General features: G+C 39.2%; 2 protein-coding genes across 5 annotated transcripts in view; both read right to left on the bottom strand.

Annotated features, from left to right (window-relative positions):
• On the bottom strand, nt 1-26,994 carry cercam (cerebral endothelial cell adhesion molecule). 4 transcript variants are annotated; one of them, XM_089019852.1, is made up of 14 exons: nt 26,861-26,994; nt 25,208-25,372; nt 20,781-20,874; nt 11,945-12,055; nt 11,690-11,807; nt 10,550-10,684; nt 10,268-10,472; nt 9,161-9,280; nt 8,983-9,059; nt 7,709-7,815; nt 7,448-7,580; nt 7,226-7,353; nt 5,739-5,942; nt 1-3,813 (listed from the first exon to the last, which is right to left on the bottom strand). In XM_089019852.1, exons 4-14 carry the CDS (start codon nt 11,992-11,994, stop codon nt 3,579-3,581), a joined length of 1,512 nt encoding a protein of 503 aa, XP_088875978.1. In that variant the 5' UTR covers nt 11,995-12,055; nt 20,781-20,874; nt 25,208-25,372; nt 26,861-26,994; the 3' UTR covers nt 1-3,578. The 4 variants fall into 4 exon arrangements, 3 of the variants coding, with proteins under 3 accessions (XP_088875978.1, XP_088875977.1, XP_088875976.1); XR_016118208.1 differs by lacking the exons at nt 20,781-20,874; nt 25,208-25,372; nt 26,861-26,994 and adding an exon at nt 12,419-13,317 and having other exon boundaries at nt 1-2,852; nt 3,450-3,813; XM_089019851.1 differs by lacking the exons at nt 20,781-20,874; nt 25,208-25,372; nt 26,861-26,994 and adding an exon at nt 12,419-13,318 and having other exon boundaries at nt 1-3,591; nt 3,714-3,813.
• Nucleotides 26,618-27,152, bottom strand: part of urm1 (ubiquitin related modifier 1) — a 16,667-nt gene continuing 16,132 nt past the window's right edge. The window contains exon 7 of the mRNA XM_089019853.1: nt 26,618-26,994. Coding sequence (XP_088875979.1) covers nt 26,857-26,994 — 138 coding nt within the window. The 3' untranslated portion in view covers nt 26,618-26,856. The remainder of the gene's footprint in view (nt 26,995-27,152) is intronic.

Raw genomic sequence — 27,152 nt, 5'->3', positions numbered from 1 at the left:
TAAATTTAGCTAGCTAGAATTTTGGGCATTTTAAACATGGTGTGATATTTATTCTATTAAATCATGATCTAAAATTAAAATACTCTTATTTCCTAATACAGTATGTGTAATATCCATACATTTAATCACTATTAGGTCTTAACGGAGCTAATAGATGAGATGTAGCTTGATAAAAATAGCGTAAGCTTATAACACAAAATAAATACGATTGAATAATAGAAATCAGATGATTTGTGTTGCTTTTAGTCACACGCTGTTATTACATTAAAATGTTGCTAATGGCAGAGCAGCTGATTTCATCCAGTTACGGTACTTATTCCAGCATGAGGCACGCGCTCCCCCGTGTGGTCATATTGTGTCGGTACGATCTCTGACATGACATTGTACAAGACATTGGCGATTCACTTAGAATCTCAAATGGCCACAAAAAGGCCAGGCTCACATCCTCACTCATATTTGAATGACCTTTTTTCATGATCTGATAAAACTACTGTTCCACAACATCATCTCCAATATCAAGATGCAGTTATACAATGAGAATGTTTTAATGATGTATGATACAGTTGTTGTTTTCTTGAGAGCATGGATTTGCAAAAAAAAAAATGCATGAGGCGCAGAAAACACTGACAAGTTGGAGTGAAAAAAAAGGCATGAGACAATAAATTAATAGAGCATTTTGAGATAAACGAATCAGTGATGCAACTACCGGTTGCATTGAGATGCGATTGCCGTGATTGTCTTTAAAATCCCTGTTAGAGCATTAAATTGGTTACTTCAATCGTAACTTTGTCGAGATGAACTTGAAAAGCAAGGCAGCCGTGCAACAGGAAGTAAATTAAAACTCATGTTCTGAGTTGGGGTACAGTGATAACTCGGTTTACGAACAACTTGGTTTACCAACTTTTCGGTTTATGAACGTTACAGAGTGTAGACTGCAAGGTTAAAATATGCCATCAATCAGGCTCCACAAACAACCTGCACAAGCCATCTGTACACTTGATGCAAAAAGCTATCAACACAGCTAAACAGAACACAATTGATGAGGAACTAGATAAAATTATCACAGAGAAAGCATCTACAAGGGATCATTCCTCAAGATGGTGAAAGAAGGTTACGTTCCTCATCAAGTGTTTAATGCTGAGGAAACCGGCCACTCCATTCCATCAAGCCATCTACGGCCATCATAAAGGTAAATAAAACGACTTTATTATATAGTACATTTTATTTCTTTAATTATAATACCATACTACATGTATTATACGTACATAAAATAAGGTATATTTTGTGTAGTTTTAAGGCTTCGAAAATAAGAAAGTAGAATATTATGTTTTATGGGGACCGGGGAACGGATTATTCTCATCTTAATGGTTTCTTATGTGAAATTAATTTTTGGGATACACACTTTTCGCCTGACACACTCTGTCTGGGAAGCAATTAAGTTCGTAAGCCAAGGTATCACTGTATTTAGTTCGCTAAGAGGGGTAACAACAGAAAACATGTCTAATTGTGGTTGGCTGCTGATATTAAACTTGAAACCCGTGGGCAAGATATGGCACCATACAAAGAAGAGTGCCCAAGTTTTCCCCTCGACTTCAGTTGCAACCAATTTATGCGTCATTAAAAATCATAAAATCAAAATATAGGTGCTATTCTGCAACATGTGGAGATTCCAACACGGAACGTATTACATAAGAGACAGGAAGTGCAACCGTCGTGCACGCGAGCCACATGTTTGGTCTGTAAACAAACACAGTGCAGTTCAGCTTCTGGCTATTTATGTTTATATACTGAATATATAAACTATGACAAAAAAAGTCACTCAGCAAAAAATAAAATAAAAAAGCATTTGGAGAGCCCGTTTTGCACCATATCATGTGTTTTCATGGCATAACAATTCACACCGTTACTCTCATGTGCATCTGAAAATGTCCAGAGAAGAACACAATTTAGTGATGTTGAAAAGAAAAAATAAACGGATGACCATTCATTTTGAAAATGTCTTTGAATCTGCATATACGACAGATAAGCACATTTTTTAAGAATTACAAAACTGGCTATGAACTAAACGTCGCCCCCCAATGTATGTAGTAAAACGTGATTCTTGGCAAACTATGACATGGCCTGTCATGGAAACCAGTTTGACACCCGCAGCACTGTCACTATAAAAAAAAATGGTAAATCTATTTTTTTTTTGTCATTGCCGCTTAGATCTTGTTGGTGTATCTAATGAAATGTCTACTGAGTTTGCTTATGACACCGGTGTCAAAGTCAAGGCCCGCGGGCCAAATCTGGCCCGCCACATTATTTTATTCGGCCCCTAGTGCTTGCTGAAGTCCGAACCAAAAATTCCAATTTTCCCAATAATCCATGATAACAGTCATTATTTTTTACTTCAAATTTGAATACTAGTTATTTATAAATTTGTTGTGCTCTTTATGTGTAACATGTGGAAGAGATTAAACATTCTAACGGCTTCCCCAAATTCATAATGCCCCCCCGCCGAGAGCAAACTCATTCACTGACATTCCCGAATGTATTCAAGAATTGAAAAGCATAATGTGGAGCACCATTCCCAAATGTGTTCGCGTTTTGATTTTTCTTATGGTGGGGTGCAAATAAAACGCTGGTCAGACCTCTGGCAATGTTTTTCTCTCCCACGACGGGGGCAGCATTTGTCTTTTGTACAGCCATTTCAAGCTCAGATAACTCCAGACCCATATAATTTAGGAATTAACTCTTATTGTGTTGGAAGAAGAGAGTGTGAGGTTTCTTACACTGCATTGAAGATTATGACGTCCCTGATGCACTGGTGAAAGAGATGCTTTGATCCTCTCCTTTTTCATCTAGAACTGCTTCATGTCAAAAGAGAGGGTACAGCAAGTCCTGAAGAATGAATGACTCTCTGTGTCTTTGTGTTGTTATATTAATTGTTATTTTTTTTTTTTTGATGGCGGCGCATGAACACGCAGCGGCTCCCCTCTCTCTCCCGGCAAATTGCCGTTTTCGTGTTTATTATGTTTGTTAAAGTCATTATAAGGGCCTTGCACGCTGGGTCCGAGAGGACAGTAATTTCATCTGTGCTGTATGTCATGCATATTAGCATATTTGACAATAAAGCTGACTTAGACTTTATGTAGTCCTAAAAATCAATATTCTGTGTGTCCTTCAATTTGAGTGAAAATGACAAAAACCCTGGCACTGGAGTGGACACATTTTTTACACACACCGTCTGGCAGTGAATGCGTTAACTACACTGTGACCCGCGGCAAAAAAAATGAGTTGATGAGGTACATTTGCTCATGAGCAAACAAATGAATAGATTGTCACAATCGCACATTCAGAATGTTAAAAAAAATGTCCTTTCTCGGTATAAAATGTATTTTTGTTGTTGTGCAAGTCATAATAAAAACAGTCCCTGATAAACACAAAAACATCGTACCCCCACCTACCATCTTGCTGTGCCATGACATCACATGACATCGCAGGAAAGCCCACCTTTGATTGGTCCGCTTGTCACCGGTTGGGAATATGAGAACGCTACCGCCCCGACGGCATTCACCTCTCTCTCTCGCTCGCTTTTAAAGCTCATCCCTGTAGGAAGCCGACAGCATCTCAGGCGGGGGGACGCCCCCTTTCAGTGTCTTGTGGGAGCCCCTCCAGTCGGTGCGCACGGCGTCGTCGTCCCACAGCGTCGACGTCTCAGTGTCGCTTACCCATTGGGGGTCTCCGGCGTAGTGGCAGGGTTGCACCAGGAGCGGGCGTGTGCTGAAGGTTTGTAAATTCCTGTTGGGGAAGTGGGACTTGTAGTCCTCACTTGAGGGGAGGGACGGACAAAAGATGGAAATATTAATTGTAATATTAGGGACCACCCGTACTTACGACAATGACCGCCAGACCTTTTCTTTTATTCTACTACGCCTAGCACCGCAATGCGCAAGCAGCCGACAACGCGTACTACAATTTTGGCCAGCCAGCATGTCACACACGCGCACAGCAAAATACTGCATGACTACACTCAATACAGTAGTTGTACAGTGCAGAGACTGAGTCCGAGCGTTTGTGTTGGGCGACCTCTTCTGGCCGTTCAACAGTAATAAAAATCGATAATATGAAATATAAAATGATAAAAACGACACGAAAAGGTACGTCTAACACCTATAAATGAACTGTACAGTAAACAGTTTTGTATACATAACAGGTACAGTTATATAGTAATAAAAATCAATAATACGAAATATAAAATGATAAAAATGACACTAAAAGTTAGAAAATTTATAAATGAACTGTAAACAGTTTGGTATATAATAGCTTTCTATCTATTAGCTAGCTTTTAATCTAGTTTGAATGAATTCTGGCGCGTGTGGCTGCCACTGCTCGCTCACAGAAAAAAATCATGTGACTGTAAAGTGACCTTCAGGGTTTTTAAAGGCACTTATAAATGAAATGTATTATTACTATTATTAATAGTACTCAATGGAAAATATTGCTTAAAAACAACAGATTGACATCGTATTCTTTCCTGTCATGTAAACGTCATGTCGGCCATTTTGAATGGATTTCAACTTACGACCATTTTGTCGGAAAGGAACCCGGTTGTAACTCGAATGTTACCTGTATATATATGGTAGCTCCGGCATAATGGCCAGAGCTTCCGGCAAAAAATTTGTTAACTGACGAAGCTTTTCGGATGATAAGCGAAACGTCCAACACCTTCAAAGAAGTACAGATGATGGCTGAAGAAACTTTTTCATCGATTAATCATAACATAAAGTTGTCATATGATAGCACGTCTGGGAGGAGACCAGTTGCATTTTTTAAAGGCAGTCGCGGTTCAGTTTTTTGTTTGGTACCACAAAGTCTTGTGTAGTCATTGTAAGTGAAACGCATTGAATGAGAATCCCAGTCATGCTGGCCACAATCCATTTTTTCCACACATGTTGGAGAACACGAGACACGGCCAAGCCTTCTGGTGTGCAGGCCTCTCAACTATTGCATCCCATGTGTTTTTTTTGTATCGCACTCGCTGCGGCGGTAAGGCCAACTATGCGTCAGAGAGGCTTTTCTGGGATCGACAACGGTGTTGGGATCGCAGGCAAATACAGAAAAGGAAAAAAAAAGAGTGATAAAGAACACAATGACAACATGTGCAAACATTTTGCACTGGGTCATGAAAACAAAGCGTAGAGTAGGAAAAGAAAGCAGATCTCAATGGGAAAAAGGCTGAAATGTGCATATGAGTGAATATCATCTGACCTCTATGATTCATTTCAGATTCTTGGTGAATTCCTGTTTGATGATGTGCGGCCACAAATTGCCCTCAAAATAATTGAAAAAGAATTCAGCGTTCCACGATCAACAGTTTATGCAAAACACATGCCATGCACACATATGTTTATGCTTAGAGACGCTTCCTTATTGACCAATATTTGGTAGATATGAACATTTTTGTAGTAACATGTATAGTATTCCCTCCAGTTGTACATGTAAATATCTTTATATAGCATATATTTTATTAAATGTTGATTTTTCAGTACAAAACAATACAGGTTACAAATACAAGCATTAAACATATACTTATATCAACCTTAAACATAGTTATATCAGCCTGAAACATTCATTCTATACAAAATATAGCACTGTAGCAACTTACGAATTAATTCACCTTACGAACGACCATTCGGTCGTATCTTGTTCGTAAGTTGGATAGTGTCTGTATAATGAGAAAATAAAAGACTTACTTGGGATGTTTGTCATACATGATGGGGAGGAATTCGTCGACGGGTAGCATCTTGGAAAGCGGCTCTGCGTTGACCAATTTCTGGGCCCCCTGTTGGGAGATTGCATACGAAAGGGTCCAGTAGGAATAGTCGGCCACCACCAGGTTCTGGACGTCGTCCACCGCTTCCTCTTTTGTGGGGTTCACTTGCTTCCTCCCGAAGTATCTGCGGTACAGAGAAGTAACGAGAAGGAAAAATGAACACTTGGACGAGCACTTGCGAAGATTTGGGGTTTACATCGGGCTTCCTGCGTGCAGTTTGCATGCTCATGCTAAAGTCCAAGATGGCGCCTGAGTAGGCAGCTGTCAGAAAGTCTCTCACATGTTGTTTTTGTCTTTTCTTTTGTCACTTTGTGTCGTTGTGGGTCATGTGGAACGGATGCGGATTGCTTTTCATAATTTTTGGCCACAACATTCATCAAGGAGGAGACCGCTGAGCGGTTGCGCCTTTTTGGCAGCACGGATATGCCAGCATTGTTTTTGATTGGGAGGAATGTCAGTGCCATTTGACTGTCATTTAACTGGACAGCTCTAGGGCGATTGTGCTTGTTTGCGCCTGTATTGGGCAGCATTTTCACAGCGCCGCTTTGTTGTGCGGAAAGGTCGGTGCTGTTGGACAGTCTGCGGCTGGATGGATGCATGGCTTGAGAAGCCCACGATGCGTATGTGGAATTGCCGCAGCTTGGAATTGAAGCGGATTTACGTTGGACAGGGGATGTGAGATCTCTTTCGTCAATGGATACTACAGCTTTGTGTTTCCTTTCAACATTAAGCTTCTAGCAGATGTGCACATTTCACTATGACATCCTTGATCCGCTGGTGAAAAGGATGCTTTGATCCTCACCATCTAGAACTGCTTCATGAAACAAAGAGGGTGCAGAAAAGTGCTTAATTTAACCCATTTATGCCGAGCGTTTTCATATGAACACAGATAAATTCATTTTCAAATGCATTAATGTTGTTTCTTGCCACATTAATTATTGCTAATTATATATAAATATATTATTGTTAATTATATAGTCAGTTTGAACCTATTTAATACTGTTTTGATAATATTTAGATTTTTTTAATTAATTTATCTCTGTTCATACACGTAAATTGGTTAAGATTGAATGACTGTGTTGTCATATTATTTTGTTCTTTTGACTTCAAAATGGCGCCGGGAGAGTGGCTGCCTTTCGCGCAGCTCCTGTATTTTGTTTTTCTACTTCTTCCTTTCCTCTTTCCGTCCGCAAACATCCGTTCGAACGGATGTTTGCGGAACATCAAAGCACAGTGCGGATATGTAAACCGAAGCAGAGATTGGAAGAGCAAGCCTCACAGCTGGGAAGCAGACATGCTTAGCACAAGGGAATGTTTGTCATCCATCATCCTCTGAATTAAGAAAACTGCACAGCAAAGCTAAACAAAACCGGACACCTTGGAGGTAGGTAATAAAAGATGTCTTACATAAAGTCCCAGTCCAGCTCCACTTGCTCCACCTCCTCCATCAGCCTCAAAACACGCCGTTTAAAGTTTGCCTGGAAGCGGACGTCGTCTTCCAGCACCAGGGCCTTGTCCAACTGCATGTCCACCATCTGGCGGGAACAACGTGAGCACACTCATATTCCGGTACACGACCTAAAATCTTTACATGACGGTGGAAATGTTGTTATTTCTCATGTTACCGACCTCCTTCCAGATGTAGAAGTGGCTGAGGAAGCAGCCAACCTCCCCTTTGGTGAGGGTACGTCCAGAGAAAGGGTCGTAGTAACCTGGTAGCAAGTCTACCCCCAAAATCTTGATGTCGCTGCTGTTCAGTGCACTGCGCACACAAATGGAGCACGTTATGTCAACGTTATATTTTCCTGATGATAAGATTTCATCGTTGCAAATGGCACGAGATGTGTTATCGTGGGGACTGTGGTGGATTTCTTTCAAGAGCGTACTCACTTCCCATCCACGGCGTCGACCACCTTGACGTCGATCTCCAGCTCATTGAGGGAGAACAACATCCGGTCTCTTCGGTCGGTCCGCCGGCGAAGATTAATCAAGTAAATCTAAGGAAGACAGGAAGAAAGTTTATTCCTCTCACACCTCCAAAAATGACCTTTTATTTTCTTCAACATTGGTTTTTAGTTATTTAGCTATCTACCTATGTATTTATCTACTTATATAGTATGTATTTATTTAGCTTTCGACCTGTATACTTATTTGTGTATTTATTTATTTACTTATCTGTTTTTTTTGTTTCTTCGTTTATTTGTTTATTTATGCATTCATCTATTTATATATGTATTCATATTTATTTATTTATTCATCAGTCTATTTATTTATTCATTTTTGTATGTATTTGTTTATGTGTTTGTTAATATATTTATGTATTCTTTATTTATTCATCCATGTATTTATTTATTCATTTATTTAGCTATCTACGTATGTATTTATTTACTTGTATATTATGTATTTATCTTTCTACCTATATATTTATTTGTGTATTTATTTATTTACGTCTCCGTTTGTTTATTTGTTTCGTCATTCATTTATTTATTTATTCATCTATTTATCTATTTATATATGTATTCATATGTATTTATTTTTATTTATTTATTCATCAGTCCATTTATTTATTCATTTTTTATGTATTTGTTTATGTGTTTGTTAATTCATTTATGGAGCATTTATATTTTATTCATCCATCCATGTATTTATTTATTAGGTTAGTTATTTTTTATTTATTTAGCTATCTACCTATGTATCTATTTACTTATTTATTTATTTTGACTATCTATGAATTTATTTATGTATTTATTTACATATTCGTTTGTTTATTCATGTATTTATTTGTTCATTTATTTATCTATGTATTTATTCGTCTATTTATTTATTCATTCATGTATATACGCATTTATATTTATTTATTCATCAATCCATTTATTGATTGATTTTTTTAATTTATTGTTTTTATTTTCCAACATAATGCATGTTTGTTTATTTATGTATTTATTTATTCGTATTTATGTATTTATATTTATTTTTCATCCATCTATTTAGTCATGTATTATTTATGTGTTTATTTATGTGCTTATTTATTTATTTATTTATTTATTTATTTATTTGTTTATTTATTTAAGATAGAACACAACTTAACAAATGAAGAGTATTTGAAAAGTATTTGAAAAGTATTATCCACTTTTGAAGCTTAGAGTGTGGGAGGGAAGATTGACCTCATCGAAGCCCATGAGGTCTCTCTGCTTGGTGAACATGTGGACGAATCGGGAAGGTTTCATAGGAGGTCCGTCAACTGTTAAAAAAAGACACCACAGAATACACATCTCTGTGTTTTCGCACGGTACGAAAAAAAGAAAGAAAAAGGCACGCGAGAATTTGGATTTTTGAGCTTACTCATGGACTCCAGGTGGACGTGGACAAAGTTGAGGCGATCGTCCTCCAGTGTATGGTGAGGTTTGGCCGGGATATTCAAATAGCCATAGCGTTTCTTGTTGCATAAGTACATCTGAATTTCTGCAATCAATTGACAAAAATGATATTTTTAGTCAGTGTGATGAACTTCGGTCAACGGCTTTGATAGTGGAGAAGGTTGAACCATCATATTGTGTCATGCCACACAGCAACAAATCTGTTAAATGTTTGGCATTTCTCAATGTTATTTGATTTTTAACTCATTCACTGCCAGACATGCAAAAATATGTGCACTTCAGTGCCAGGGTTTTTGTCATTGTCACTGTAATTCCAGGACCCACAGAATATTGAGTTTTAGGACTACATAAACATGCAATACAGCGTTAGAAACCTTAGACTCTCTTCTTTCATCAGAAAAAATAGTTAATTCCTAAATTATATGCGTCTTGAGTGATAAGAGCTTGAAATGAGGGCGGCTGTCCAAAATGCAATGCAATACATACATATTGGTTTATATAGCGCTTTAAAAATAGCTGAAGCTGGAACAAAGCGCTAACACAGAAAAAAGGGAAACGCAACCCCTTTGTCGAAAAGACAAAACATTGCCAGAGGCCATTGCCAGCGATTTATCAGCACCCAAGCATTAAAAAAACAAAACCCGAATCAATTCGGGAATAGCGCTCTACATCATATTTTCAATTCCCGAATAAATTTGTGAATGGCAGTAAATGAGTTAATGCGATGTCATGTGCTTTCCACAGAAGCGGAAACGGAATTAATTTTGATACGCGGCACTGTCTGGGTGCTCAGAATATAAGCAACATTTAATTAAATGCAAGGTTATCACTTCCATCAATATCAATAAGATGCTACTCTATGGCAGTATTGCTCTCCATTACGAGCCCGGTGAGATCACAGAATGGAAAAGAAACTGCTACACAAGCGGTAATTACTGCTTGGAATTGAATCCAGTGCATAAAAGAAATACTGCACTCTGTCGCTTTTATTGTTCGGTTATTTACCTGCGTTGTGAGACGGTGATAAAAGCAGGTATAAAATATTGGGGAATTTCACAAAGCGTGAGCAAACCTGCGGCTCGGCAAGAGAAGGCAAAGACGATGATGTCATCATAGGGCCAGGAGTACTCCTTGTGAGGAGGGTAGAAAGCCAGTTTCTTCATTCCCGCTTTTCGTAGGTCCAGCAACATGGTGGAGTGCACCATTGGGACGGGGAAGCAGCCCACGCGGTGGCGGTTGCGGGTGGGGAAATACTCAGCTGTCCTTCTATAATACCCCTAAAAACAAACAACAACAACAAAATCAAACAAAAGCAAACTTTTTTTTTCCGATGAGCGTAACGTTGCGCCTTCACCTGTGGCGTAATTCCACACCAGTAGTTAGAGTACGCTCCTTGAGAATCCAACATGGGGGCTATGACTGATTTGTTCTCAGCGATCAGCAGCTTGAGGGTGTCGGGGTTGGTGAGGATGTTGTCAGTGTCAGCATACTAAAACAAAAATGATGTTTGATTCCAACTTGTGTTTGGGAATATAAATAAATAAATAAATATACAAATAAAAATAAATAAATTTTAAGAAACCAAAATGAACTCAACTAAAATAAATACATAAATGAATAAAAATCGATAATAAAGTCAAATAAAAGACAATACAATACAATAAAATAAACTAAAATACATAAATATATACATGAATAAAATTAACTAACTAATATAAAGTAAAATAAAACACAATAGAATAAGATACAATAAACTAAACTGAAGCAAAATAAACTGAAATGAACTAAAATAAATAAATACATGAATAAAATAAAGTAAAATAAAATAAAATGCAATAAACTAAACTAAAATACAAAAATATATACATGAATAAAATTAACTAAAATAAAGTAAAATAAAATACAATTGACTAAACTAAAATAAAGTAAAATAAAACACAATCGAATAAGATACAATAAACTAAACTAAAGTAAAATAAACTGAAATGAACTAAAATAAATAAATACATGAATAAAATAAAATAAAATAAAGTAAAGTAAAATAAAATAAAATGGAATAAACTGAACAAAATTAAAATAAAATACAATAAGATATAATAAAATACAATAAACTAAACTGTACTAAAATAAAGTAAAATAAAAATAAACTAAAATAAACAAATAAATACATGAATAAAATAAACTAAAACAAAATAAAATAAAATATAATCAGAATCAGAAAGCCTTTATTCGTCCCACCATGGGGACATTTGCAGTAAACTAAACTAAAATAAAGTTTAAAAACTGGTACAATGCAAACCTCCGCTGATGTTGACAAAGGCAAAAAAAAAAATCTCTTTTTTTTGGGTCGACCACAATTGTGAGAGCGGCGATAAAGAATTAATTTAGATGAATTTATTTGCATCTTTAACACAACCCCCACCACCTCAATGTGGTCTTCATGTTTCTTGGCAGAGGTGTATTCCCCCTTGAAAGGTGTATTTGTATTCCATACCAGGATGTAGTCAGCCCAGCGCTTCCTTGCAAAGTTGAGCGCCGCCTGCTTGAGCTTCATCACATACTCGTATCTGCTGTTCGGCCAGTGTTTTGGACCAAATTCTCCTACGTAGGACCTGCAATGCAACATTGTATAGATAGAGTTACTTTTCTGTTGACAAAAAAAAATCATACACAAATACAGACAAAAATTGAAGTGGCGGTAGAAAGTTAGTTTGAGATCATTGAACCCGCACTAAGAATGAAGGCTTACACAGGTTGCTCCATAGGTCTCCACTCAACATAGTGATAGAACTTCTGCATGACTGTGAGCCACTCTTTCAACACAGCTGTGGTGTTATCTGCATTGTGATCTGTGGCTGCCCTGAGAAGCACCCAAAAGGCAGGTTAGAAAAATAAAAGCAATCAATTTCGTGACACATCAAAAGTTCCAGAGAGTCACTTTCATTTGTCATGTTTTGTATGATGGAAGCGGTTTCTTTATATTTCATTTATATCCACAAAATCCCACACCTCACTGTTCTTGCAACAGACATAAATCCGAAAGGCATTTAGACAAACAAACAAAAAAGGGGGATTGAACAGCACCCCCCTCCCCTAAAAAAAATACCCACATTAGGCGTAGAACCGAATTTGGACAAAATGGAGCGAACAGAAGTAGCTGCTCTGAGAAAGCGATTTGTTGTCTTTTATGCACACATGTAAACACTAAAACAGATTCACCCACCACACCGAGATTCGATCTTTTGGGTAGTCGAGCCTCTCCAAGGCTCCAAGGTAGTAAGGCAACGAGTGAGCGGCGTTCCTGGCTATGATCGCCACCACCACCGTCGGATGCTGCATTCTCGACTCTTCTGGAGATCTCTCTTCGGAGAAATAGCATTGGACCGGGGACAGTATAACCACAAAAACATAATATATCGGGTAGCGAAGCAACATGGCGAAACCAAGTCCGAACATGCTGCTTCTCCCTTCGTCTTCTTCTGGAAAGAAAGGAGGAAGGAGGAGTACGGGCAGCTGCCGGACGCGTCAGCAGTCCAAGTTACAAAAAAAGGGCATTCCCAAGTTTCCAAGCCCCCTTTGCCTTTTCCAGAGTACAAGTTTGAACATTTCCCCTCTACTCTTTTTACAACTTCCGGCTATGTAACATGTCACAAGATTCGGGCACAAATGGATGGGATTTGTTTTTTAAAAAATGACACGTTATAAAAGCGTTTTCTTGTGACAATATAAAAAGACAAGTCGTATCATATAAAGTCAACGTTAGCGTCAACCAAGTTTTGTTTTTGAAAAAAAAGAGAAATGTTGCAACGTGGAAACAAAATCCGACTCTTTGGGGCGGAAAGCTGCAGTACATTAAAGTGACGTTCGTAATCGTGGCAGCAGTTGCAGGGATTGGCCACTAAGGGGCGCTATTTGACCAATAGAAAAAGTCCAGATGACTGCAGTGGTCTGTGTGACAAATGTAATAAATATAAAACTGTACTGTAGTCAAATATATTTGTATTCAACCACATGGAATCTAATTACGATTATTACGATAATTAAATTTATTCGATTAAAAAAACGTTGAAATTTAGAAAAATATTTTTTAAGACAACACGAGAGTAGACGGGATGGTCCTTGAGAGTTTTGAAAGGCGCCTATAAATGAAATGTATTATTATTATTATTATTATTATTATTTATTATTATTATTATTATTATTATTATTATTATTATTATTATTATTATTATTATTAATATTATTATTATTATTACAGGGAGATACATAATAATCAATTTACGACTAAATCAATCCTGACACGTCTATTGGGGGTGACGTCACGCAGACGGAATAACGGCACTCAGTGTTTTTAACTATAGAGAGAGGCTTTATTCGCATTGATGCCTTGAACTGCCAGGCAGGAGACCGAGAGGAAGACCAAAGAGGAGGTTTTATGGATGTTGTCAAAGAGGACATGAAGGTAGCTAGTGTGAGAGAAGAGGATGCACAAAACCGGGTTAGATGGAGGACACTGATTCGCTGTGGCGACCCCTGAAGGGAAAAGCCGAAAGGAAAAGAATTGTTTTCACCTACAGCGAATGAAAACAACAGGCTTTTCCAGTTGAATGTAAACGGTTTTCAATGCTCATACATTTAGGAAATACAATTTTTAGCATCTTTATTTCTATGTTTGCTTGAATGGTTGAGTATTCTAAATTGGATTTGGATTGGATTTGCCTTTATTAGTCTCGCAGTGGAGAAATGTAAATTGCCTTGTACTTTTTCAATCCTATTTAAAATATAATGCAAGAGATATTGGTCTTTTAAATTTCTTTGGGAAAATCATTTTGGCAGGGCAGCATATTGAGACACAAATCTGATTGGGTATCTTGTTATACTGTAATCAGCATGCCCACCTAATTTTGTGAGATTAGTGAAAACGGCGCAGAGGCTAATTTGTTCTTCCTGTCGGGGGGTGAACGACAACTAATCAACAGAAGTTCCAAGCGAAATTGTCACATTTCAGTGTGTGACCAACGGGTGGCACTGTAGGGCCCCGCCTGCAGCTGAAGAGATGTTGGGCGTTTTAATCAGTGGCAGTCAAAAGGACTCCTGGCATGACCATTCAGTGTCAGGTCATTGTTTGTTTCACCCTGTTAGGTTTGTTTTGTCTCGTCATGTTTTACTCATGGATTTGTTTGCTACTTTGGACCTTTCTGTTGTGCTGACTTTGTTGTTTGAGATTGTGTTACTGCTGACTTTATTTAATACAATTTGTCAAATACACCCTGCTGCTCCCTCCTGCCTGCATTTGTGGCGTCCACTAGCACAACTACCTTACAAATCATGACAAAATTCACACCACTGAATACTCATGCTCTAAAATGTGGACTCATGTCATAATAGTGATACCTTGCCTGAAATTTTTGGTTTACGAACGTTACATTTATGAAAATTTTAACTTGGGCTACGAAGTATTTTTCAGGATACACACAGAGCTGCCACAATGAGTGATGTATCGTTTGCGAACTAGCCCGTTCTCCTAAAAGAAAATGGCAGCCGGCTTGTTTTGGTCCTCTATTTCCCGCCCCTAGTCGTCGGTTAAAGCCATGTGATTGGACAAGAACGAAGTAGAAAGTAGAAAATTATATTTTATGGGGACCTGGGAACGGATTATTCTCATTTTAATGGTTTCCAATGGGAATTATTTTTTGGGATACACACTTTTCACCTTAATTACTGTCTGGGAACCGATTAAGTTTGTAAGCCAAGGTATCACTGTACCTCAAATGGGATTTAAAAAACATGTTTACATATTTTCCCAAAAAATAAAATAAAATACACATTAAGATGGGGAATGACAGTGATCCTATATCAAAGCCTGAGTATTCTTGTAACTTGACAATTTTTTCATAAAACTGAATGAATTTGGATTTGGCGGGCTCCAAGCACAAGATTTGGCGGGCCGACAATAGCAGCGTTGGGCATTGAAAGGGTCGTTTGTGTGGACAGGTCAGGGGTTGAGGGTCAAAATTGTCCCTTTCATGACACCGTGAGTGTCGCCACGCTCACACACATAGACAGACGTATGTCAGGGGGCCACTTTCCCAGCGTTCGGCGACTGCGAATGAGCTGGGAGAGTTCAACATCGGGTGCACTAACTTTTCACAGCGAGGTCAAGGGTGGCGCTGGCGTTTATGCGCGGGGGGTCTGTGAATTCGGGGCATAAGGAAAAAGGGGAGTGTTTGAGAGAGGATCCAAGACAAAAAGATTTTCGTCATTGTTTGGCAAGAAAAAACGTATACAGGCTCACTTGACCTCACCTGACATGTTTAAAGGGGTAAATTACACACATTACAACGCACCATTTGCAGATTTGGGATGGTTTCAACAAAATGAGAAGCCAGGAAACCAGGAAACCCAAAGCTTTCTCATAATATGACAAATTTGTTATAATTATATTCATATATTAAAACAAAATTCCTTTTGTGTATTGATTTATGTATCTATCAATTTATTTATACAGTAAAGTCTTGTTATATCGATATTCTCGGGAGTCGCAAAAAATATCGATATAACCGGACTATCGATACAGTGAGACCTCAACTTACAAACACCTTATCTTACAAACTTTTCGTCTTACAAACTTCAAATTTCTGAAAATTAAACCTTATAATAAGCACTATTTTCATAATACACACCCACCACGGCTGGCGAAGTGATCTTCGGCGGAAGCACACGAGCGAACAGCACCAGAGGTTAAGTTACCAACAGTCCTTATGGAAGGTGACTCTCCTTCCATAAGCCATCAACGACCATCAAAAAGGTCAATAAAACTTGATTTTACAGCACAGTTTATATCTTTAATTACAGTCCTCATGTAATGTGCCTCTCTTTCCAAACAGCAATTCCCTTTGACCTCGACCTCCAATGCCATTCCATCAAGCCGTCAATGACCATCACAAATGCAAATAAAGTAACTTTATGATACCATGCAGTGTATTTCATTCATTACAATAGCACATTTATTATACATAGAATAAGGTATGTTGTGTGTAGTTGTAAGGCTTATTTAGTTGAAAAGTATATTTTATGGAAACCCGGGAACGGATTATTCAAATTTTAATGGTTTCCTATGGGAAATATTTTTTGAGATACACTCTTTTTGCCTTACACACTCTGTCTGGGAACCAATTAAGTTCGTAAGTTGAGGTCTCACTTCATAGCCAATCCTGCGGGCATGTAAATTTTCTCCTTGCGTTCATAGAAATAGTATCGTAATAAGCAGTACTATCGATATAACCGATATTGATATAATGAGACTTTACTGTAACTAAATATATAAATAGATAAATACTGCACATGAATAAATACACGAATAAATGAATACATGAAAAAACAATACATGAATACATGAACATATTAATAAATCCATCAATAATAAACAACAACAAACGTGCATATGCGCGGTAAGCTGTATGCATTTCCGCATGTGTTTTTTTTTTTTTTTTACATTATTTCAAATAACGTACGGTGTACAACAACTCTTATACGGGAATTGTAATCATTTATATGGTCCGCTAATAGCCAAGTTTGACAGTTATGATCTTTCAACATTTGGGCTATAATTGAATTTAAAAATGGCCAATGGCCCCTCCCCTTTTCCACGCAACTGGTAATATTCATGGTATGTTTTGGCTGACCTTACCATCTTACCATACAGTTGCAATCTATACACCTGCTTGATATGTGTGTGTTCAAATCAGCGGCGTATGGGTGTCTGAGATCCATGACATTCTCCCAAGCTTCCGGGACCTTTATTGCTGTGGCAATAATCAATAACGCTCCCACAGAGACGTCTTTTTGGCCGGGGCGGGTCAATAGCTGTCACTCTGTGTCTGAACCGAGTCACGTACCCTCTTACTCAGCAGCTACGGAGCGTTTGTTCTGTTTTACTACGGCTACACCCACTCCCCAACGGATCGCGGATATGGTGCATCTTGGTAGTGTCACGTTTGAACAATTCAAAGTCACACACACACACACTGTATGAGTGTTGGAAATTCGGTTCCAATTTTGTCATGTTTTTGGGTTCAATTTTGTCATGAGCGTCACAGTGTGGCGCCCATGCGCCAAGCCAAAAGACATTTGAGCAAGTGAAAAGTGTAAACAGAAAAAAAATATCATTCACTGATTAAATGTTTCATGTCAAAGTCACTGTAAAAGTGAATTAAGACATTTGTTGTGAAATGTGTTGATTGAATTGAACTGTAACGAAGCTAGCTGGTGATTTATCTCTCTGAAAGCCACCTGACAAACGGTTGGATATACTATTTTAGTCCCCGCAGGCTTTAATCGTGTATCTTTTTGAGTTGAAACACGGAGAGGTGCGTAGACAGGAGAAATTCAAGATGGCGCCACGAGAGTGGCTGCCTTTACAGCAGCTCCTGTAGTTTGTTTTTGCAGCCGTGAAATGGACATTTCTCCACTGTTAGACAAATAAAGGCTCATATAATCTAATCTAAAATGTCTCATCAAGTAAAATCCATCTTTCATGGGTTTCAGACAGAAAGCGCGTACAAACAACCAATTTTAAACTTGATTTTTCAGACGTTTGGAAACATTATTTTGTGTACTCTACAATTTTTTTTTTTCATATACTGGGCGATGTCACTTTGAATTAAAAATGCATCGAAAATACTCAAAAGCGAGCTAGTCAGACTATGATTCATGACGAAAAGGCCTGAAATGATTAATCTAGTACAGATTACCATAAATAAATAAACGCAGATGAATATATAAACTTGATGTATAGGGAACAGTTTTACATTACCCCTGTTACGCCCACTCATGACGCTGTCCATCCGCCCTGGTTACTAAGCAACAGTGCATCCAATGTCATGGCATGTGAATGGGGAGGGGGAAGGAAGGTGTGTTTTTGTGCGCGGTGTGGATGATTGGAGGCGTGAAGAGGGCAGGGCGGGTTTGCAGAAGGGGGGGGGGGGGGAGAAAGAGTCACTTTTAATCCTTTAATGTGAAAGATTATGCCATGATCTGATTCTTCCTGGATTTATTTGGCAGACACCAGGTGCCTCTGTCTTGCTTTCCAGTATTTTATTTTATTTCATGCAGACTCATTTAAAGGACAACCGAGTGTCCATAATTTGTAAAATCGCTTTAAGTGACTTCTACTGAGCGTATTTTACAAAGATTCCACGGCATATAGCTATATTTTACCTTTTAAGACTTGCGCTGAATATTCAGGAAGTCTTTTTTTTGAGTTGGTGACGATTCCTGGCGTCACGTCACGGAAGGAACGCCCCTGATCGAGAAAGCGACACACAATGCATTTTGGGTACTTTGTTTGGTCTGAAAATTTCGTGTTGATGGCGAAATTAAATAATAATAATAATCCATTTCCTTTCTAAGCGCCTTTCAAAACTCTCAAGGACACTTTACAGTCACGGGATATTTTTTTGTGTGCAGGTGAAAATTAGAAGAAAAACATCAATAACGCGACGCTGAATTGTTGTATGTTGCACCAAGAAAACTATTTGATGTTCGCTGACACAAATTCCCAGCAGACAAATCAGCCCATTTCCAACGCAGCTATGGCGCCATTTTCTGCGTGTTCTGGGTGCTACATTGCTGTCATTGACGGCTGGAATTGATATGGGAGGACTCCTTTAATAGATTGCAAACATTTATGCTTTCCTCTTCAGAACTATTTGAATCATATTCATAACTGGATGAGTAAAAAGAAAGCAATTTCTTCAAATTTGAAGCCATTGATTTGATTCTCGAGCAAGGCAAGACGTCTTGGCGTGACGTCACGAACAAGGGGGCGGGACCTTCTGAAAATGAAACTTTCTCAGATCATTTTGAAGTAGTGTTGGGATACTTTAAGTCATTTTTTTTTTCATTTGACTAAAAATATCAGCCTGCGTGTGTTGGGCATTTTAGATGCTATAAAACTTTATTCTGATGTCGGTTAGGAAACAAAAAAAAAATGGTGTCGGTTGTCCTTGAATAGAACCCAAGTGCTCACCCAGTATTTCAGCTATTTAAATAAATAAATAAATAAATAAATAAACATGCCTCTCTGTAGCTGTAACCATCTCAATTCATTGACAGGATTGTTCACACGTGGGCCTTAAATAGTTTAATTGCTGAGCCCATTTGAGCTCTGTTGCGAACCAAAACAGCTACACAGAAGCGGAGCCCATAAAGAGCCCCGAAGACGCGTTAAAATCCGGACTCCTTTCAATATGATATCAATCATATAAATCTGCATATGAAAACGACATCTTTCTTTTCATTTCCGTTGTTGTGACACTATGCGGAAAAGGTGTTGATTGTATAAGAATAATGTTAGGAAAAAAAAAAGATTTAAAAGGGATTAAAGTCACAATTCTATGAGATGAGGAGTTATTAGCATAGCATTGTTAGCGATGCAGGGGAAATACCATCATTTTACATGAAGGGGAAATAATTTCACCTGTATAAAGATACCGCATTATCAATTTTGCTTATAAGTGTAGAGCAGTTTTATTATGTTCATTTCCTTTGACAACAAAGAAGAAGAAGAAGAAGAAGAAGAAAAAGAAGAAGAAGAAGAAGAAGAAGAAGAAGAAGAAGAAGAAGAAAAATCCATTTCATTTCTAAGCGCCTCAAGGTCACTTTACAGTCACAGGATACGTTTTTATTTCTGTGAGTGAGCAGCGGCGGCAGCCACACGCGGTAGCGTTCACTCAACCCGGAAGTAACTCAAATAGATAGCAAGCTAGCTAGCTAGCGAATAGCTAGCTAATAGCTAGCGAATAGATATCTAATAGCTAGCGAATAGATAGATATTAGCAAGCGAATAGATAGCTAATAGCTGGCCAATAGCTAGCTATTTGCTAGCAAATATCTAGCTAGCTATTTGCTAGCAAATAGATAGCTAATAGCTAGCGAATAGATAGCCACTAGCCAGCGAATAGATAGCTAATAGCTAGCGAATGGATTGCTATAAGCACCTTTCAAAACTCTCAAGGTCACTGTTAGATAAGTTATCTTTGGGTGAGCAGTAACTCAAACAGATAGAAAGCTAGCGAGCTAGCTAGCTAATAGATGATGTGCCTACAAGCAAGTGGACCTTAAAATGGAGATCCGGGTTAGTTTAAACGGCTAGTAGGCTGACAGTATCTCAGTGCGATGTAAACTTGGTAAAGGCGATTCTGGACACCTGGAATAGCATTTTCAGCACTTCATCTGATACTTTCTTCCCAACGGAATTCAGCCCTTTCACTCGCCATTTCCGAGGTCATTTTGAAGTAGTTTTGGGACACTAACTCAGTTTTATTAGTGTTTTGCATTTGACTAAAAATATTAGCCTGCGTGTTTTGGGTATTTTGGATGCCAAAAAACGTTTTTCTGATGTCAGTTAGGAAACAAAAAAATGGTGTCGGTTGTCCTTTAAAATCATGCGTAAACATAAGACTTGAAATGCTGTGGAATCACCGTGTGTGTAAAAAGCCAACATTTATCGTAACGACGAGGCGAAAGCTCTTCGGCAAAGAGGGCGTCGAGTTGAGAGTGAAAGTGGAAACCTCTTGACTTACTGAATTTTCCCGCGTCGGCGACGAGTCGGCGCATGAAAAGCGAGGAAGGCGAGGACCCCGAGGTTTTTTTTTGCTTTTCACCACTTTTTGCAACCTGCAAGAAAAGAGCAATGAATGAGCGACGGGGGCGGATGAATAAGAGGTGGGCTGAGACTGAAGAGGGGCTCGGGCCCCGTGGATCAGCAGAGGTTAACTCGGTTCCTTCACACAGATGAAAAGGGGGGTGGGAGTGGAGGAGGAAGAGGGGTTGGATTGAGCTTTAAAGAGGAGGACCCCCTGCGCCCAGGGCGGGATCACTCAGGATGATTTATTAGAGACACAAGAGAGAAGAAGAAGAAGAAGAAAAAAGGGGTTAGATGCAGGGGAGCGAATCAGAGGGGGGGGGGGGGGGGTTAGTACTCAAACAAATAGTGCAGCGTGCAAAAAAATGCTGAGACACGTTATTAAGTACACCTCCACATTCAAGTGCAAAAAGTGCCTTTGCAAATATCATCATGCCAAGTTACTCCAAGTAAAGTACAGTGATACCTCAGCTCACGAACATAATTGGTTCCCAGAAAGCGTAAGGTGAAAAGTGTGTATTCCAAACATTCATTTCCCATTGGAAACTATTAAAATAAGAATAATCCGTTCCCAGGTCCGCATAAAACATAATATTCTCCTAAAAAAGCCTTAAAACGACAAAAAATATACCTTATTTTATGTATAATAAATGTGCTATTGTATTGTAATTAAAGAAACAAAATGTACAGTATAATAAAGTCATTTTATTTACCTTTGTGACTGTCGTTTATGTAGTTGCCTCTTGATCATATCTGAGTGACGTTGCCGTACTTTTTCTTCAATAATACCTTCACTCACAATGTCCCTTGCTAGCTGCTTTTCATTAATCTAAATCAACAGTTTTTCAACCTCTTCTATGTGACACCGTTGCTTAGACAACACAGAAACACCCTTAGCCACACGTAGCAATGGTCGACTTAGCGTACTGATGCTGGGATGCTAAGTCACAAAAACGCACACCTTGTTCGTCTTTTTCGATGATCTCCTTCTTCTGCTCGATTGTAATTTTGTTTTGTGCCGTCTTCGTCTTAACACTAGCCTGTGGTGGGGTCTTTTTCGATCCCAAAAATGCAAAAGTATCCACTCGATAACAAACCACGTCTGCACTGAAAGAAAATGGGTGTGGAAAACTCGTCCGCCAGCCACTGTGGCGCTGTTCGACCGTGTGGTTTAGTGTTCTTCCGCCGAAAACTAGTCTGCCTGCCATTGCGGCGCTCCGTGTGTTTCCCGAAAACTAGTTTGTATGCCAAATTTATGTTCTCACGAATTTAATGTGCGTAAGGCGAAAAGATCGTTCGCTAAAGCGAGGTATCACTTTATGAGGCGCGCTGGATTATATAGCGCATGGGCAGCTTTTGAAGTGGAAGAGTTAACTGAAATATCGGTTAGCGTGTAAAATTGAATACTCGCATTGTGCCAGTCTGAAATGAAATGTTCAACAGCCCAAGTCAAACTTTTTTTTTGTCGCCAAATCCACAATATGATGAACACCTCACAGTACGCACAACACAATGGCTACCAAGCTAGCTAGCTATGAACTATCTAACTAGTCATCTGATTACCTAGCGAGCTATCTATTTGCTATCTATTCACTATCTAACTAGCTAGCTGGCTACCAAGCTAGCTGTGTACTTGCTATCTAACTAGCTAGGTAGCCAGTTATTTGCTATCTATTTGCTATCTAACTAGCTAGTTGGCTACCTTGCTAGCTATCTATTTGCTATCTATTTGCTATCTAACTAGCTAGCTAGCTAGCTATTAGCTAGGTAGCTAATTTTCTATCTATTTGAGTTATTCCGGGTTGAGTGAACGCTGGCGCACGTGGCTGCCGCTGCTCACCCACTGAAAAACTGATCATGTGACTGTAAAGTGACCTTGGGAGTTTTGAAAGGCACAAATGAAATGTATTATTATTATTAATACTCCCCAATAATCAACACATTGTCCAATTCTCTGCCAGTCGCACACGTGGCGCAATCATCCACATAGACAGAGTTGTGCCAACACGTCTTGTGTCACCTCCCATAATGCACTTGTTCCATCGGCAACAAGGAGCCCCGCTTATAATAGTACACAAATCTCCTCTCTTCTCTCCAGAATAGCTGCGCATGGCGCTTACTAAGGCACCACTTTATGTGGCAAGTGCCTGGCTGCAAGAGGCACACGCTGACACGTCATGCGGTGAGGGGCCAGGGGGTAAACAGTGTCAGAATTGTAACCCCTCCCCTAGCCCCCCCCCCCCCCCCCCCCACCACTAAAAATAAATAAATAAATAAATAGAAAAGTGATGAGCAAAAGAGAAAAGAGAAAACGGTTGTGTCTTTAAGAGGAGCTGCTGATTTCTCATCGCAGCTGTTGGGATGGCGTGTGCGCGCGCATGCGCTCGCGCGCGTGTCACAGAGGACAGCAGAGATTCATGACTTGGGCAGTACAATGGACATTTATCACCCCGTGGTGTTATTCAAATTCGGTACCAAGCGAGGAAGGCTCTCCGAGCTCCTCCCGGTTGACTTGCGTCTTTTTTTTTTTACGCTCTCTCTATTTCTCTCTCTCTCTTTCCGTCTCCCTCTTTCTTTCGCTCTCTCTATTTCTCTCTGTCTCTCTCTCTCGCTCTCTATTTTTCCCTCTCTTTCGCTCTCTCTTTCTCTCTCTCTCCCTATCTTTCTCTTTCTCTCTCTCTGTCTCCCTCTCTCTTTTTGTCTTTCTCACTCTCTCTCACTTCCTCTCCCTCCTCTCTTTCTCCCTCTCTCTCTATTCCTGCTCCCTCTCTCACGCTTTCTCTAGATACGTATGTCTCTATTTCTCTCTCTCTCTATTTCTCCCTCTCTCCCTCATTCCCTCTTTCTTTCTGTCTCTTTTTCTCCCTCTCTTTCTCTATTTCTCCCTCTCTCTATCACTCACTCTCTCTATTTCTCTCTCTTCCTCTCCCTCCTCTCTCACTTTTTTGCTCTCTCTCTCTCTTCCTCTCTCTCCCTCTTTCTCTTTTTCGCCATCTCTCTCTCTCTCTCTCCCTCCCTCTTTCTTTCTGTCTTTTTCTCCCTCTCTTTCTCTCTTTCTCCCTCTCTCTATCACTCTCTCTCTCTATTTCTCTCTCTTCCTCTCCCTCCTCTCTCACATTTTTGCTCTCTCTCTCTTCCTCTCTCTCCCTCTTTCTCTCTCTCTTTTTCGCCATCTCTCTCTTTCTCTCTCCCTTTTTCTTTCTCTCTCTATTTCTCACTCTCTCCTTCCTTCCTTCCCTCTCTCTCTCTCCCTCCTCTCTCACACTCTCTTTCACTCTCTCTCTCTCTCCTCCCTCCCCATCTTTCTTTCTCTTTTTTTTCGCCCTCTCTCTCTCTTTCTCTCTCCTTGTCTTACTCTATTTCTCACTCTCTCTCCCTTTCTTATCCTCTCTCTCTCTTTCCCTCATCTCTTCCTCCTCACTCTCCCCTCTCTGTCTCTTTCTCTCTCTATTTCTCCCTATATCTATATATATATATACTTCTCAATCTCTTTTTCCCCTCTCTCTTCCTTCCCCCCGTCTCTTTCTCTCTCCCCCACTCTCCTCTCCCGCCTCTCTCTCTCCCCCTCCCTCTCTCATTGTCGAAGCAAGAAAAAGGCAGCGGGGCACACGGACACGCACCAGTCACAGCTCGACACCCACGAGGGAAGGATGGTGCAAAAAGAGGGGGGGGGGGGGGTATCTGCAAGGACGAAGCAGGACCTTTTTTTTTTTGCTTTTTGTGGTCGACGTTCGAACGTATCGACTCACGACGGGGCACCTGAAGACATCCGGCAAGTGAAGCAAGGACCCGTTTAAAAAGAGGAAGCTCAGAGTGTGATATTTCTTTTTTTTTCATGACGTTTTGGGGTTACGATCCCGAAGATACCTGAAGTGCGTATTCTCCTTTAAAACCGGGAAAGGATTTTTTCCCCCTCTCTCTCTCTCTCTCTCTCTCTCTCTCTTCCAATGGGAAAGCCTTTGTGCGTTTGGAAGTGAACCAATGACAGGTGCACAAATGGCGTCCCCTTAATGGACTTTAGAAACCGTTTTGGGTCAAATGTGTATATTTTTATGTCAATGCTAGCTTAGTTTTTTTTTCGTCAAACGATGTGTTTTATTTTTAGAATTTTCATTTTGAAGCGGGAAAATGTGATTAAGGAAATATGGACTGACTTGAGCTTAACTTAAAAACTAATTATAAAAAGGGCTGTTCGCTTTTTATGTCATTAAGGTTTTACGTTTATCATGACAGCAAAAAAAATGTCTCTCACCTGTCAGTGGGGTGAGAAGGAGTTCGTGAAAAGATACGCAGGAGAGCAAACCCTTCTCAAAACACAACAGCTGATTCTGATATTTTAAGCACTTCTGTTTTTTTTTTCGTTACCTTCCTGTGAGGACAAGTTGGGTCTTTTAGCGGCTGATTGTCCAAACGCAATTCTTGCGTCCACTCCAGTACGACCACCAAGAATTGTGTATGGACATCTGTTGCTGGAGACTCGATATTCATCATGTCACGTCACGTCGAGGCCTCTCTTTTCCATTAGTGTCACTGCAGGTAAGGAAGAGGAAAAAAAGAAGTGGCGATTGGGGGGGGGGGGGGGGGCGTTTATTTATTTATTTATTTATTTATTTTTTAGTTTGGAGACATTTTACTGCAAGGACATAGATCTCGTGAAATGTACAGGAGAGGGAGTGGTTAGTGTCGTCCCCCTCCCCACCCGGATTGGTATTTACACTTTGTCGAATATCTAATCAAAGGATGTTTGCTTTAAATGGCAAATATCGAACAAGGAGGGAGGGTGAGGCCGATGTATCGACTTTGGTTTGGCAAATAGTCGAAAAGCAGTAAGTTGAGTGCTGACAGGCCGCCCTGCGAGCAACAGTGACGCACATTCAGAACCAAATGAAGACGCCTACAAATATCAGGACTATCATGCAATGTCATAATTACAAAAACAAAAAAAAAAACACACAAAAAAGACGACATAGCAAATAAAATAAACAAACACACACAAAGCAAAGTATATGCAATATTTGCCGTTAAAACACTATCGACAATAATTCATTGTGATTTTTATTAAAGCTGCTTGAAACAAACTATGTATTTAGATTTATTAGTCTATCCTGACGAGACATGATTTTAGCAGTATTTTTCGTTGTTTCCACCTTTTTTTTTTAAATCCTGGGATTACATTTTTGTCCTCCACAGTTACAATTGCACTCTTGTTATTCCAAAACATGACAATTGGGTAAAAAAAAAATAAAAAGGTGTTACCCTGTAAGATTTCTTTTGCATATTTAAAATGGAGTTCACACGCAAACACACACACACACACACACACACACAAATACGATTTTGACGTGTTGTCATCTGGCCTATGGTTTTTTCCCATGCACTTGCAAAAAAAGGCTCATAAATAGGCTACTCTTATTAATTTTATATGTATAATTGTAAAACCTCTGCACGTGAGTTCAAATGTCTTTTTTTCGCGTGCACGCGTGGTGTGTTTCAGAAATCAGGTACATGAGATTTTTTTCAACCTTAATTAAAATTATCTAGACATATATATATATATACATACATGTATATATACATATATATACACACACACATATATATACATACATGTATATATACATACTGTATATACATATACACACACACACATATATATACTGTATATACATATATATATATATATATATATATATATATATATATATATATATATATATACATATATGTATATATATATATATATATATATGCATTTTCTGACCGATCGACTAGTGATGCCTGCCAATCATGTTTGAATGCTATCCAATAAACAAATATCGAATTGAACAATGCCAAACTGTTAAAAGAATCGAGGCGGCGACAGTGAAAAAGGAAATTAACTCCCTCCCTTTTTGGAAAATCAAACAAATCATCTTTGTGAAGGTCTCGTTTTAAAAAAAGTCTCTTTTTAGTCTCCAGTGGGGGGCCCCCTCGCATACTCATTAGCATTCCCTTTCCAGTTTATTCACGGACGCTTACCCGTTGCAAAATGGGACTTTGCAGGCGAGATGCGGGTGGGGGACGTCGGAGGGGGGGGGGGTGCTTTTAGATCGCCAGGGGCGCTCGTAGGAGAGGGCAAGCCTTAGGCGACACCTCGACCTCCCGCAGTGATCCTGGAAAACACACGCACGCAGGCACGCGCGCACACACACACACACACCTTGGGTGGCTCAGCAGCAGGCCTTTGCCAGTCTTAAAATGTCCCTTAGGTGATCATAAAATTGGATATTAAAACATCAGCATGTAAAATTCTAAGAAATAATGTGTGGAT

The sequence above is a fragment of the Hippocampus bargibanti genome, linkage group LG18, assembly GCF_051943395.1.
Source record: "Hippocampus bargibanti isolate YZ-2025 linkage group LG18, ASM5194339v1, whole genome shotgun sequence".
NCBI lineage: Eukaryota > Metazoa > Chordata > Actinopteri > Syngnathiformes > Syngnathidae > Hippocampus > Hippocampus bargibanti.
The sequence above is the reverse complement of the archived record's forward strand: the minus strand, read 5'-3'. Positions and strand labels throughout refer to the sequence as shown.

Coding starts and splice junctions, on each gene's coding strand:
- cercam (XM_089019850.1), bottom strand. CDS start 12,651: ATGTTCGGACTTGGTTTCGCCATGTTGCTTCGCTACCCGATATATTAT. Junction 11,808..11,944: donor AGACCTATGGAGCAACCTGT/GTAAGCCTTCAT, acceptor GTTGCATTGCAG/GTCCTACGTAGGAGAATTTG. Junction 7,816..8,982: donor ACCTCATGGGCTTCGATGAG/GTCAATCTTCCC, acceptor TGTCTTCCTTAG/ATTTACTTGATTAATCTTCG.